Source organism: Podospora pseudopauciseta, assembly GCF_035222475.1.
Source record: "Podospora pseudopauciseta strain CBS 411.78 chromosome 5 map unlocalized CBS411.78m_5.2, whole genome shotgun sequence".
In the NCBI taxonomy this organism is placed as follows: Eukaryota; Fungi; Ascomycota; class Sordariomycetes; order Sordariales; family Podosporaceae; genus Podospora; species Podospora pseudopauciseta.
In genome coordinates this window covers 1292985-1306337 of record NW_026946666.1, presented here as the reverse complement: position 1 = coordinate 1306337, position 13353 = coordinate 1292985, and the positions used below count along the sequence as shown (strand labels likewise).

The 13353-nt window shown below is 53.8% G+C and overlaps 5 protein-coding genes across 5 annotated transcripts; 1 reads left to right on the top strand and 4 right to left on the bottom strand.

Annotated features, from left to right (window-relative positions):
• Nucleotides 1–748: 748 nt before the first annotated feature.
• Nucleotides 749–2704, bottom strand: SPT10 (the record flags this gene model as incomplete). Its single annotated transcript, XM_062906148.1, is given in 2 exon segments — nucleotides 749–1972; nucleotides 1985–2704. 2 exon segments carry the CDS (start codon nucleotides 2702–2704, stop codon nucleotides 749–751), a joined length of 1944 nt encoding a protein of 647 aa, XP_062764136.1.
• A 753-nt stretch (nucleotides 2705–3457) lies between these two features.
• Nucleotides 3458–4757, bottom strand: QC763_503230 (uncharacterized protein; the record flags this gene model as incomplete). The annotated part of the gene is made up of 3 exons (XM_062912915.1): nucleotides 3458–3740; nucleotides 3795–4656; nucleotides 4727–4757. 3 exons carry the CDS (start codon nucleotides 4755–4757, stop codon nucleotides 3458–3460), a joined length of 1176 nt encoding a protein of 391 aa, XP_062764135.1.
• A 507-nt stretch (nucleotides 4758–5264) lies between these two features.
• Nucleotides 5265–8582, bottom strand: QC763_503220 (uncharacterized protein; the record flags this gene model as incomplete). Its single annotated transcript, XM_062912914.1, has 3 exons — nucleotides 7303–8582; nucleotides 6279–7152; nucleotides 5265–6226 (listed from the first exon to the last, which is right to left on the bottom strand). Exons 1-3 carry the CDS (start codon nucleotides 7498–7500, stop codon nucleotides 5265–5267), a joined length of 2034 nt encoding a protein of 677 aa, XP_062764134.1. The 5' UTR covers nucleotides 7501–8582.
• A 78-nt stretch (nucleotides 8583–8660) lies between these two features.
• On the top strand, nucleotides 8661–11173 carry QC763_503210 (uncharacterized protein). The gene is made up of 3 exons (XM_062912913.1): nucleotides 8661–9529; nucleotides 9598–10275; nucleotides 10329–11173. Exons 1-2 carry the CDS (start codon nucleotides 9339–9341, stop codon nucleotides 9998–10000), a joined length of 594 nt encoding a protein of 197 aa, XP_062764133.1. The 5' UTR covers nucleotides 8661–9338; the 3' UTR covers nucleotides 10001–10275; nucleotides 10329–11173.
• Nucleotides 11174–11351: 178 nt separating this feature from the next.
• QC763_503200 (uncharacterized protein) lies at nucleotides 11352–12395 on the bottom strand (the record flags this gene model as incomplete). Its single annotated transcript, XM_062912912.1, has 1 exon — nucleotides 11352–12395. One exon carries the CDS (start codon nucleotides 12393–12395, stop codon nucleotides 11352–11354), a length of 1044 nt encoding a protein of 347 aa, XP_062764132.1.
• Nucleotides 12396–13353: the final 958 nt, after the last annotated feature.

Below are 13353 nucleotides of genomic sequence, written 5' to 3'. Positions count from 1 at the left end.
GAGCAAATAATATTGATAAGGTCTTGTGCCTGGAGTGTTACTAAGTCCATCTTGCATAATGTTGCCTACAAGCGAGAGGTATTTATGAGAGAAGATCGCTTGCGATGGGCAAGATAGTGTTTATATCACCTTTGTCGACATCGTTGATTGATATCATCATTGAAAAACAGACGCCCAACCTTCCTGGCATCCAGAACTCTGAGGCGTGTGTAACATCTCAAATGCATGTAACCACGGTTTGATATTACCGAGGATGATGCTCTTATTTCAATTATCTGTACTCGATGCTCTCGATCTGGAAGAATTTTAGCATGGAAGAGGGAGTTGGGATGGTGGGTGGTACAAGACATTTGCGCTTCTCCCACGAAGTGTCGGTAACATGTGTACAGACAATATTGAGAAACATTTGAGCGTGAAAGAGGTAGTTAGGATGGTGGGTTGGTGATACACGACTTGGGGAAAGACTTTGAGGCCGAATTTGGAACCCGCCAACCAACCCCCATCTCTTCCATATCCAACCACCATGAGCAAGATACCCCCAGCGAAGCAACAAAACATAATTCATGAAATAATCTCTATTACAAAATGTTAAGTTAATCATCCCGTGAAAATATCCGTAGCCAAAGAATCACAAGGTAGTTAACCGCCCCCCTGAATCCCCAAAACTCTATTTTCCCAACCGCCAACCCCCTTTTTGTTGCTATGTTAACAAACTCCAAAATATTTACCCACCCCGTCCGCCTTCACTCTACACAACCCTCCCCCCCTCATCCCCGACCTCGGTTGGCACAGGCGTAGCTGGCACCTCCCCCTTAGGACTCAAACTCCCCTCCTCCTTCCCCCCTCTCCCCTTTCCTTCATCCTCCTCCTCAACCGGCTCCTCAATCAACATCTCCAAATCCCTATCCACCGCCTCCTCCACCTCCTCCCTCGTCCTCCTGCCCACAACCTCTTCCTCCTCCACCTCCTCCTCTTCCGCCCCAGCGTTAATCAACGCCTGAAAAGCATCCGTCTCATCATGCTCCTGATGATGATGATGCGGGTGGTGCACATCCCCTAACAAATACCCCGGGTGCACCAAACCGTCATCGTGATGCTGCTGCTGCTGCTGCTGCTGCTGCTGATGATGATGATGATGATGGTGCAAAGAAGATTGTATAATCTGCGGATCAATAGGCTGGTACACATCCGTCACTTGCACATGGTGATGTGGATGGTGGTGGTGGTGGTGGGCATCATGATGCCCAGCCCCCTCCATGGCCGCATCAACACCAGGACCCGAACCCGTGTCGATTCCGTGACTGTGACTGGCTGATGATAAAAGCGATATCGTCGTCGGATCGGTATACTGCGGTGGTGGGTGAGGTTGTTGTTGTTGCCTTGGCACGGTAAACGGCCCCAAGTGGGGCGGGTCGGGTATTGGTGGCCTTGGCTGCTGCTGTAGTGTTGTGGTTGAGGAAGAAGACGGGGCGGCCACGACGACAGCTGTAGCAGTGGGACTGGGAGAGGACCGTTTAGGATTGGGGGCTCCAGGTAGTGTTACAGAACTGGGTCGTTTTACGCCGTTGACGGCGGCAAGAGCAGGTGATGGTTGGGCAGCTGTTGTTTGCGAAGACTGTGAAGCAGCGGCAGCGGCAGCTGATGATGATGATGATGGCTTCCCCAGCTCTTTGCATTCTGTACAGTTCCTAATTACATCCGACACCGTCTCCTTGATCCGGCTCCAGTGGTACCGCTCCGCAATGGTCGCCGTCGTCTTGTTGATGCCGGCGTGGGCCTGGTTGTGCACCATCCTCGCAATCTCGTACTGCCGCTGCGGGTCCGAGATGACCTCTTTATCCTTGAGCATCAAGACGTCGCCCTCCAGGAGCTTGTAGTGTGTCGCCGCGCTACGGAGTCTGCTTTTCTCGGCTCGGTCAGCGCCGTTCGGATAGCGGCCGTATTTGAGGTAGAACTTGATCTTGTCGAAACGCTCTTCACTCACAAGTTCCTCGTTGCCCGCGCCGCCCGCCGCGTCGCCCAGGTCGCGCCCGTAGATGATGGCGTCCACCAGCCGGTCCGGGTGGCTCTTGAGGTTGCCGGCGCCCTTGACCCGGCCGATCCGCTTGAAGCCGAGGGCGTCCCAAATCTTGCACGAGGCCACGTTGGTCTCGTAGACGAGGTTGAAGACGGAGTACTTGTAGCCGAGTTGGGGAGCCCACTCGAGGTACGTCTCGCCCATCAGCCGACCAACACCGCGGTTGCGGGAGGCATCAGTGACAATGAAGCCCGCGTTGCAGATGTGGCTGCTGCGGCCGGGGTAGTTGGGCTTGATGTAGAAAGTGCCAAGGCACTCCTTGGACCAGTCTTTACCCTCGATCACATCGGCAGCGCTTTCAATGTTGCCCAACAGCATGATACCGGCAAAGTTCTGGAACCAATAGGCAGCAAACTTGTCAAACGACATGGGCTCCATCATGGGGTAGGTATCACCGCCCTCGATCTCTTTGCTGAACTGGTCGCTGAGATAGCGCAGCAATGACTCGGGTACCTCATCCCGGGATGCAAACGGAATGACGGTGGCCTCGGTCTGCCGGTCTCTAAGCGTCACATGGCGAGGGACAATAGAGGCCGGGACCGAAGGCTTCGCGGGATCCGGATACGGAGGGTCGCCCGATATACGATAGATGGTCGGGGCGGCTGGGTCCTCCAGAATGGCCGGCATTGCTTCTTGGCAGGCTATGTTCGGTCCGGACGGTGTTCAATGCAGCGTCCGTCTGTGCCGGGTCAGATTTGAGTTATTAGCATCCTGTTCGTTCGTCTGTTGAGGTAACTTTGGATAAGATGTGAATGGTTATGGTGAGAAATGCATCTTGTATTGTCTTCCTCTTCTCTTCCTACAACGGTTCTCCTCCTCCTTCTCCTACCTAGATTACCCAGAAATTGAAACACCCGTACCTGGAAAGCAGAAGAGAGTGTTTGGAGGGGTACCTGAACAGCACGACTCAGGGACGGGTGGGTGTGTTCCTGGATGTCGGGCCGGTTCGTGCCCAATCAACGGGGGAATGCCGGTGTGGCGTGACGAGAACGACCGAAGTGCGGCGGCAGGGTGTTGGCTGTGACGTGACGGGAACGTGTCTGCTGTGCTGAAATGTGCGTGGTGATGATTTGTGCCTGGTGAGGGGAAATTCGCTGGAAAGGGGATGCTGCGAAGATTTCGGGCCGCATTGGATGGGAGGGGGGCTTAGTCATGGTCTTGGCTGGCGGCAGCTGATAGCCCGGCATGATGAGACGAACAGCTGCCAGGACAACAATCATTATCGACAGTGATTTGTTGCCATCACGCCTCCTGAGGAGCTGTTATTTTGTTGTCTTTCAGCAAGTGTACCAATTTTGTTCCTATTTTACATGTACATACAAAAGCCTCTAAAATACACATTCATTTTGAATTTTGATACAGAAAAGGGACACTCGCCCGCTAGTATTTGGACGGAACAGCCCCCTGACCAAACATCTCAGCGATAACCTCATCCTCCGTCATCAAATCAGCCGGCTTCAGCCCTCCCGTCTCCTTTTGCATATTCTCCTGTTTTTCCTCGGCTTCCCTCCTGATCTTGGCGTTCACCTTGCCGATAAAACTAAACACATCCTTGGGCGTCTGCCACTTCACAACCCCCTGCTCAGCATCCGCCAGCCTCCTCTGCTGCCCCCTCTCACCAGCCCGCCCCAAAACACCCGCAATAAGAGCCACAGACCGCAAACTATTCTCCCATCATTAGCAACTCATCCATCTCCCTCATTCAAGAAAAACTCACCTATCGTCATTCGCCGGAATCTGATACGTAACCCAGCTCGGATCAGCATCCGTGTCAATCACCCCCACCGTGGGCACCGTAGCCAGCGCACACTCCCTCAGCAACGCATAATTCTCCAACGGGTTCAAGCAAACCACCAAATCCGGCGTCACCGGCCTGCAATCCCTCAAATGCTCCTCAAACCCCTCCAACTCCCTATCCTTCTCATCCACAATCTTGAGCTGCCCCCCTTGCAACAACACATCCTTGTTCGTGATACACCCCGGCGTCCACTTCTGAAAAAGGTGACACGCCCCAGCCAGCTCCGCCATCCTCGTCACAATCGGCATCTGCCCTTTCCTGTTCCCCACAAACAGAATCAACCCCCCATGATACGCCACCTCCTCAACCACCCTCGCCGCCCTCCTCAAGTGCGCCGCCGTCTGCTCCAGGCTGATGATGTGAATATCCGACCTCTCACCGTAAATGTACCTCGAGTTGGCCGGGTTCCACCTCGAGACATGATGGCCCATGTGGCACTGCGCCGCGAGCAGGTCCTCCAAGCTGGCGTCGTGGGGCGGGTTGCGGATGATCTCGTCGGGGAGATACCGCCTCTCAACCTCGGACCCGAGCTTCTCCGTTTCCTTTTGGTACTTGATAAACTTCCTGAAGTTGCGCGGGATGGCCGCAATCTCCTGCTGCTGTCGGCGGCCGGCGAGCCTGGCTTCGCGGGCGGCATCCGTGGCGCTCAGAGCGGCGAGCTGCTCGACCGCTTCTTGGTTTCCGGGCAGGGGGGTGGCAGTCGTTGTCGTCGTTGTGGTCTGGGTAGAGAAGAGTCGGAGACATGATGGTGCCGAGGGAGGGGCAGAGAGCACCTGGCGGCCTGTGATTCACACATTCGACTCAATTAGTGAGGGTTCTGAGGAATCGAGCCGATGTCAAACTAGACTCACCGTGCCGCACGCCGAAATTCCGTATAATCATGGCGGGAATGCTGGGTGTCTAACAGGCATCACCAGTTCCAGAAGTTCTATTGCCGGCCGAAGCGCAAATCAACTTTTCTCCAGAGCAGCTCCAATTCGAGGTGGCCCGTGCTTCGCTCCCCGCCGAGCCGCCGACCACCCGAACCGACGCCCGCACCACATCGGAGGTCTCTCACCCCACGTTACGACATCACTTGTTCATTTCAGGGGCAGTGAGAAGACAATGGATGAGAAGAGAGGGGGGATCCGTCAATTGCTGAACAAAGGAAAAATAAAAAAGTGCTATTAGATCATCTATGGAATCAATAGGCAGTCATGAAGTCTGATACAAAAGAATTCTACACCGCGAACCTCGCCTGCCCGAACCATGTGGTTTTGTAGGTGTGCATCGTAAAAGGCTCGCCCCAACGCAAGGCTCGTTCGTCTCGTCACCGGATTTTGCTTTCACCACCCCCCTAAAAGCGGATATATACTCCCCCAACATTCCTCTCCCGCCTGCCACATCTGTTTATCTGCTAGACGCTCTACCAATGGCAAACACACCAATGATAACGACGGCCAATGTGACAATAGCACCTGGCAGCAGGAGCTCATTAGGGACACCGGCAATGACCTGTTCCTGCTGAAGAGGCGCAGTTCGCGTGCGGGTTCTCCGGCGAACAGGCGCCTCCTCCTCAGATTCGTCTTCCTCTTCCTCGGACTCCTCCTCGTGGTGTGCCTTTCTCCGCTCTCTAACTACTGATGAGGCAGGAGGAGTGGGGTGAGCCACCGGTTCTGGCGCTGGGGCGACGGCAACGGGAGGTTGGTTGGGGTGGTGAACAAAGAGATCGACCTTCTCGCGATGACCATGGCGAGCCAGGAGAATGGCCTCCAGAAGATCCTGGTCTGTTGTGATGGAAACCGAATCACCCTCATCATCCAGATAGCTCAGGGCAAATCCGCCAGAGAGCAGACCATCCTCAACCGCTGGTGCACCTCCAATAGTCTCCACCTCGGCGCCGAGCTTCGCTGCGACGTTGGCAACAAATTCCTCCATGCCGTGCGCAGCAGTCACTTGCAGACGATGGACACGCCCGCTAGGCGCCTTGAACTTGAAGGCGAATGGGATCTCGCTGGGTGGGAGTTCGGGTGTGATGGGCGCCACAGCACTATGGGGGGGCGAATCAACACCCGCATGGCTGGCTGAATCGCCGGGCGCAACGCTGTCGTTGATTCTGTCGCGGGACATATCGGGGGACATGACGGAGCGGGTGTGGTGGGTGTGGTGATGGGAGCCGTCACCAGAGACCATGGACTCGGTCTCGTGGTCAAGCGAGAGCCAGAATTTGTTCCATGCCGGTCCTTCGTTGTCGGCGCCTGTCCCCATCGTGTTGATCTGTTCGAGAGTGGCATATGTGAGCTTGAGTACATCGACCATACCGACGATCTCGCCTCCATCGTTCATCACCGGGAGGTTAAGGTAGTGGCCATCTGAAGCACCGTATTAGTTTGATCTCAACAAAGTTTGGACAAGTAAACATACCATGCATCTTGCGAAGAGCAGCCTGGATGGTCATGTCCATGGGCGCAAAGTCGGGGTGAGGGGTCATCACACGGACGACGCTACAAGTGGCAGGATCAAGGCCTGGGGCAATAACACGCAGGACAACATCCTTGCTGGTGAAGATACCCGTAATAGCGCCCTGATCTTGCACCAAGACGGCTGTGGTGTGGTTCTCCTTCATCAGCTGGGCAGCCTCCTTGACCGATGTCCGCACGCTGACGGTGGTGGGTGGGATGCCGTTGAGGACCGACTCGAGGGTAGGACCCGACATCTTGGATCGCAAGGCCTCAACATACTGAATAATCTGTTGAGGCTGACTTGTGCCCAACTCGGACTGCACACCCTCGAGGGCGTCGTAGAGACGGCGAGACGAAGAGTAGGCCCGCTCCAACTTCTCCATGGCCTCGTAAAAGCACTTTGTGATATCGAGGACACCAGAGATGTCTTGGTTCTCGTCCATAACTGGCAAGTGGCGGAAGCCCTTGCGGACCATGAGGTCGAGGGCATCGGTGGCACTGGTATCGGTTCTGGCGCAGAGGGGATTCTTGGTCATGATTTCGGCAATGGTGACATTGGCGGCCTTCAACCCAGCTCCAACAACGCGGAAGGCGAGATCCTTGGCGGTGAAGATGCCGGCAATTCTCTCATCGTCGTCGGTAACAAGCACGCAGTCTTCCCTTTTCGCGGCCATCAACTGGGCAGCCTCGGAAACGGTCGTCGCGGGCTTGATCTGGAGGGCGGGGCTAGGCTTGAGGGCAAGGACGGTGCCGGGAGGGGCTTTGCGGGAATGGCGAGCTCGGCTGGTAAGGTGCTTCTTCTTGGAGAGATCACTCTCCAGCTTGCGGCGGATGGCCTGGTAGTTACAGAGTAAGTCTTCATCCTGTCGCCCACCAAGTGGTATTTCTCGTCCGCCACGTCACTGATCAGGAGATGCGAAATAGAGGCGCCAAGACTAGCCGATAACTGGCTCAGAACAAGAAGATAAAGAAGCCAAAATACACACCTCGTCCCGCTTTGCTTGTTTTTGTCTGCCGGCACTCAAGGAGGCGCCGCTCTCGCTGGGGGCAGCATGGGTGGTTTCGACTGGTCTGGGGATTGCCGAAGAAGCAGACGGTGTCGTAGGGGTATTGGGGGTGAAAGGGATGCCGCCGCGCTGGCCGGTCCGGCTCGGGCCTCGCATGGTGCCCGGGTTTGTAGACATTGTATCGGTGAGAAGTTCTGTCGTAAGATATGCTGGTGAGTAGCCGTCAACCAGAAATACTGCCGGCTGGGATCTGGCGATCTGGAGCGTCGACTTTGAACTTTGTCGGCGGTAAGATGTAGGCAATTTTCTCGAACGGGTTGTGACATTCAGTGAGTGGATTTCTCGACCGAACGAAGCTCAAGAGCCGGTGGCCAATCACGTAAAAGCAATCAGATGACCGCCCTTGCCAGCCGAGTCGCCCTTGGCTCGAAGTGCACGGGCCAATGCAGAGATTCAATAAACCCCCACCAAATCCCCAGCTTCTGGTGGGGTTGGGAGCAGAATTTCAACAGCCTCACTGTGAGAGAAAGGATGTCCTGTTTGAGTTGTTTCACAATGAGCCGGGCGTAAGCCAGGAAGAGGCCAGCAATTTCTGTTTCCAACCAGCATCTGTCTTGTACCAAATGTGGGGGATGCGCCCCGGTACGTATCTTTTAGCGGGGAACTAAAAGACCGTTGCAGTGCTGTGGAAAGCCATGACCTCAACCGTTGTCCTGGATTCGACCCCGTCCACTGTTTTGGTGATAGCATCTCTCTTATAGAAGAGGGCCTATGAAACGGAACACCGGCATCGCCCGGTCGATCTTTCCAAGCTGGCCGTGCAACGTGTCAGAGATAGAATATCTTCATGTCGGTTCAATCAAAACGTGGCAGCACAGCATTCCCGACATGCCGTTGGACGGAGATTGGAACATAAGTTGTGGCTATGGACAACTCAAACTAAGTCAAGCATTATGATCAGTAGAACCAAAAGCTTGTGCTGTCCAGGATTTTGGCAAGCTGTGAATATCACTGTACTGTAGATATTATCTCCATGACGTCCAGGACGAGGTTGTTTAGTTCCCTGTTTGGCGATCTTGACTGCAGGTTTACTATGGGACCATCCGACTCATGGCGCGGCATTAGTCCGCTGGAGCGTTTCCGCGGCGAAAACTGTTGTGTTCGTGATACTTGCTCGCTTCCGTACCTAGCCGTGAGTTCGTCTGTTGACAACACGAACTTCCTCTTGCTGAACGGGGCAGTAAGCCCGATACTACGAAGCAGCTCGTATAAGAAGTTCATGATACAAAAAAGCCAAGGGCCTGGATGCCTCCAAAAGACCCTGTCTCCAGGCGAGGTGCTTGTTTTTGCAGCGTGAAACTCCCCCATCGTCAAGCACCCTCTCGCCCAATCACATCAGCGAATATATGCTGCAGCATCGCTTGCATGCCGGGGTGGATCCCGGCTTCCTGCATTTCTGAGTGTGAGGCACCAATCAGACTGCGCCGTTCGGTTGGCAATTATCCCTTGACACGGACACGCTCTCGACGTCACCTACCGCTCGCAACGATTCCGGATTCAGGATTTCTCAATTAACAACAAGACTGTGACGCTATGCCAACGGCCTTTTTTATCTTCCTGTCAGCCCCGGCGGTTTGATGTGATGCGTGTTTCGTCTTCATCCTCACCTTCGTTTTCGACTTCGAAACCTTTACCTTCGCTGCTATCTTGTCTTGTGGACCTCCGGTGTTCCCAACGTGTCGCGGACAACATACCAACAGACTGCCCGCGCTGCCTTTTTCCACGTTCCTGAGCGCACCACCTCCCGCTACGGCACACGCTTACACAAGGCGGCCCGCCGTCGGTTTCCCTTCAAGTGCGGCCAACAGACCCCGACCATTTTTCGACAATCGCTGGAAGATTGAAAAGCAGATGGTCTGATTTTTGGCGGAATTCGAAGGGAACGGAAACTGGGTCAATCGCTTTGCAATAGCTTTTTCCCTAGAACTACACCAACACCAACCTCCCAAGCAGCAATGGCGCCCCAAGGGATAGTTCCCGCTGCAAGCATGCAGCATTGGTCTGCTGCGAAGCTCAAGCGCGCAGTAGCCGCCATGCTCCTCCCTCGCGAGGACGATGAGTGCAGCCCCCAACCAAATATCAATCTGTGCGAGAAGCCCGGCATTTCGACCGCCAAAATTACCTGGATTGTGGTTGGCAGTGTTTTGTGAGTGTTTACCTCGCTCTTGGCATCATATGCGCTTGGCGAACCATTGCTGACTGAGTGTCTACAAGTGGTGCCCTCATTATTTGCACTTTGAGCGTCCTTGCATTTTTGCACCGCCGGAAGAAGAAGAGAGATGCGAGCGAGGACAGGAGCGATCGGTTCCAAGCGGCAGACTACGGTCTTGACGATGTACCCTCCACGAAGCGATCACGCGCACATGATAACGATTCCAAATTCTCGCCTGAGGGCTCGCCCAGCGGTTTTGGTCGACGTTCAAGAGACCCTCTGGATGCCCCCAAGGAAGCAAAGCTGAGCGCCGCCCAGCTCAACGACCACTTAGACCCATTTGACGATCTGGACGGGACCAATAACCAATGGCCCAAGAGGGATAGCAGCCGAGGCAGCCCCTTACGAGGGAGTCCCTTGCGAGGAAGCCCTCTCCGGGGAAGTCCTCTCCAGGACAAGTCATGATGATTTTGCTATAAGAAAGAAAAGGACAAAACGACACGTTAGGATAGGAATTGGGGATGAATATGGGCGGGAATGATTTATGTCATGAATAAAGGAGTGTATGTATGATATCCAGGGAAACGGGCGGCGGGACTGTATCGATACTTGGTTTGGAGTTATCTGGCGAATCTTTAAGCACGACGTCCTTGGGATGTCATGGCAATCGACTTGATTTTTTCAACAACTGAGACATGTCTCGACAGGTCCCCTTTGTTCCACTTGGCGCCGTCTAGGAGGTTTTGTGCCACACCACAGACCCAAGCATCCCGGTACTGACTTTGACGATTAGAGTTCAGCCTTCATCCACCTCACCCAGGTCCACAACCACCACCACGAGACACCACCGCTCGGCTTCCCCATAACCTACACCACACCCCCTCATCCAACCGAACCCTTAACTCAGTTTTCCGAGAGGTTGAATCGCCGATCAGACTGGCAACCTGGTCGGTGGCCCATTCGTCTGGGTCCAACTGCTCATCTCGAGTTCAGAGCTCGGGGAGTCTGGAGTGGTACTCAGTTCAAATCGAGTCTGCTGCAAACATCTTCTGCAGATCTCGCCAAAACTTGCGGTACTTAGGGGGATCCTCCATCACGATGCCGCAAGAAGCCCATCCAACAAGAGTCTAGCTCTGGGGTTTGACCCTCTCGGTCCATTCACAACCACGATCGAGACGCCGAGGGATGGCGAAAAGCGCCGCCCCCATCAGCAAAATGACAAGACAAACCAAAAAAAAGGGTCACTAACAAAACAACCAAAAGAACGGGGACAGGATACCCCGAATATTACAATGCGCCACCTCCTGCTTTTCGGCAGTCTGAAATTACGCCTGGAATTCGATGTTTATAGGGGCTTGATACATGTACATGAAACCCTTGAACGTTTCGATTCACAACTTGCAACAATTATCCTCATCGATTGACGACACAAATGTATGACCATCCCTCTGATGATTTCGATACAAACGACACTTGCCGAGTATCGGTGTGAGACTACGCGGAGGCTGAAATAGCTAGAAAATGGGTTGGGTAGTGCGGAACAAAGGAGTCTGGGGTGCACGGGCGGTGATGCCTGAGGGAAGGAGTTGTGCAGAGGATTACGGTGATGTACATACACATGGGGAGGAATAACAGAGGAATGTCATGGTCGGTATGGGGTGAGATTAATTATACGGTTAGATATTTTCTGGCTTAGAGAGTTAGGACGTGGGTTTCCTCTAGGAAACAGAAGAAGGATTAAATAAGGTAGTTGTTTCGATTTTTTTTCCCCCCCCCTTTTTTTTTTTTTTTTTTTTTTTTTTTTTTTTTTAACTTGTCATGTCCTTGTTCTCTCCTCCTCCTCCTCCTCCTCCACCTCAAGACACAAACTATCCAAACTAAGCCACCCCTTTCTGTTGTTCCACCCTACTGTTGTCCCCCTCAAACCACGTAGTTTCACCCCCAACCCCCCATCAACCCTCACCCCTTCCCATGTCAGCCTCACCGCAGCCCAGTATATCCCCCTCTCCCTCTCCCTCATGACATGTCCGCAGTGCCCCGTCTCTTTAAACCTAACCATCAAGCTCCGTCTCTTTGCCCTGACCGCATGGTTTTGCACATCTTCCCACAAGACAAGATCGTCCTTTTCGCTAAAGAGGTACGTCGTTGGGACACTCTCGGATGATGAATCCCATAGCCTTTCGTTATTTAACCCCAGTTGTGTAAAGTGCAGCCAGTCCCGTCGCCCTTTGTCTCTGTTGCCTGAGCGGGCCCGAAAAGAGAGGTACACCACCCCGCCAACGCTCTTCCGAATAACATTATGTTGACAAAAACCGGGGAGTGTCCTCGCAAAGGCTGCCGTGGAGGAGGCAAAAGACGGTGTTGGGCTTCCGGGCGTGGAGTCGAAGATGAATGCCCCGACTGGGAGCTTTTGTTTTGAGTAGTGGAGGTAGGTTGTGGCGAGGGAGACGGCGGCGAAGGAGCCGCCTTCGGAGAAGGTGTGCAGGAGGATTGAGCCGGGGGGTAGTCGCGCGGTTGGGGGGGAGAAGGGGGAGAAGTATGGCCCTGGGGTGGTGGCTGGGAGACTGAGGAGGTAAGTCAAGGCGGGGAGAAGGGATTTTGCCTTGTGGGGGATGGAGTGGATGATTAGGTCGGTGATGTGGGTTGTTATTAGGAGGATGGGGGTGGTGGGGTGGAGGGATTGGTAGGCGGTGGTGTATTTTGCTATGTGGGCTGGTTTGGCGGAGGTCCAGGTGCAGAGGATTATTAGTTGGGGAGGGTTCGGGGAGGTATGATGGGTGAGAGTAGGGGAAGGGGGTTGATAGAGGTGGATTGTGGGGGAGAGGGGGGTGAAGCCTGGGATGGGAGATGAAGAGGTCATGTTGATGAGGTGTAGTTGTCATTAGGTAGGTGAGGCAGGGCAGACTGATGGAGGTTTGTGATCACAGAGATATTATATCCGCCCGCCGGTGTCATGGTAGACATCTAGCTGCTGTGCAAGACAGCACAAATACGTGTCGATAAATATAGCAGTTTGGTTCCTGGCTGCAATGTCACACCATTTCAGCTGCACCACGGGGACAAATGCCTTGTCTTTTCTCGTTCCTGAATTGGCAAACATTTGCCGCTGTTCTCCCATCACACAGACTGATATACCAGAGGTTAAACACGGTCGATGGGGACAGCCTGTGAAACACAGCGAAGTAGGTAGGGTTACATTTGGTTTGGTGGCAGAGATAAAACTCTAGTTTGTGTCCTATCATGGACGTTAAGCGCATAAGAGAGGCGCAGGGCTGGTCATAGTCGGGGAAACGGCTGTTTTGTTCAGCTCGGGGTAGATAACGTGTTGAGAAATGAGGTTCCATGCACTTGCTCAGCTGCATACCTCCAAGCTAGAAGCTGGCAAATAGTCATGACATCAGCCCCAGCATGGTGCAAGCGACGACGGGGTTTATGAAGCTCCAGAGCATGCGAAACTGACGCCATCTGGAAAGGCATCGGTTTTTCTGCAATGCCCGCTTCGGGAACGGTGTGCTAGTGCCGGCAGTTGCATGGCTTGCACCGTGGCTCTAGTCCAAGTTGTTGGTAGTGATATCAAACAAACTTTTCCCATGTGACTATGTGACTGCCATGCTGCTTAGAATCCTCATCTTTCTTTGTGGAACATTTCGGGGGCTGGTTCATGGTATTGTCTCTTTGCCCATCGCCGCCCTTGTCGATCAACATTGCTTTCTCTCCGAGACATGGATAACCCTGTGATACCACCCAGGTCAAAATAAAGTAAGCTGTCACCGAGAATAAACTCCAAGACGGTCTCTTGTTAGTCCAGATGGGTGGTC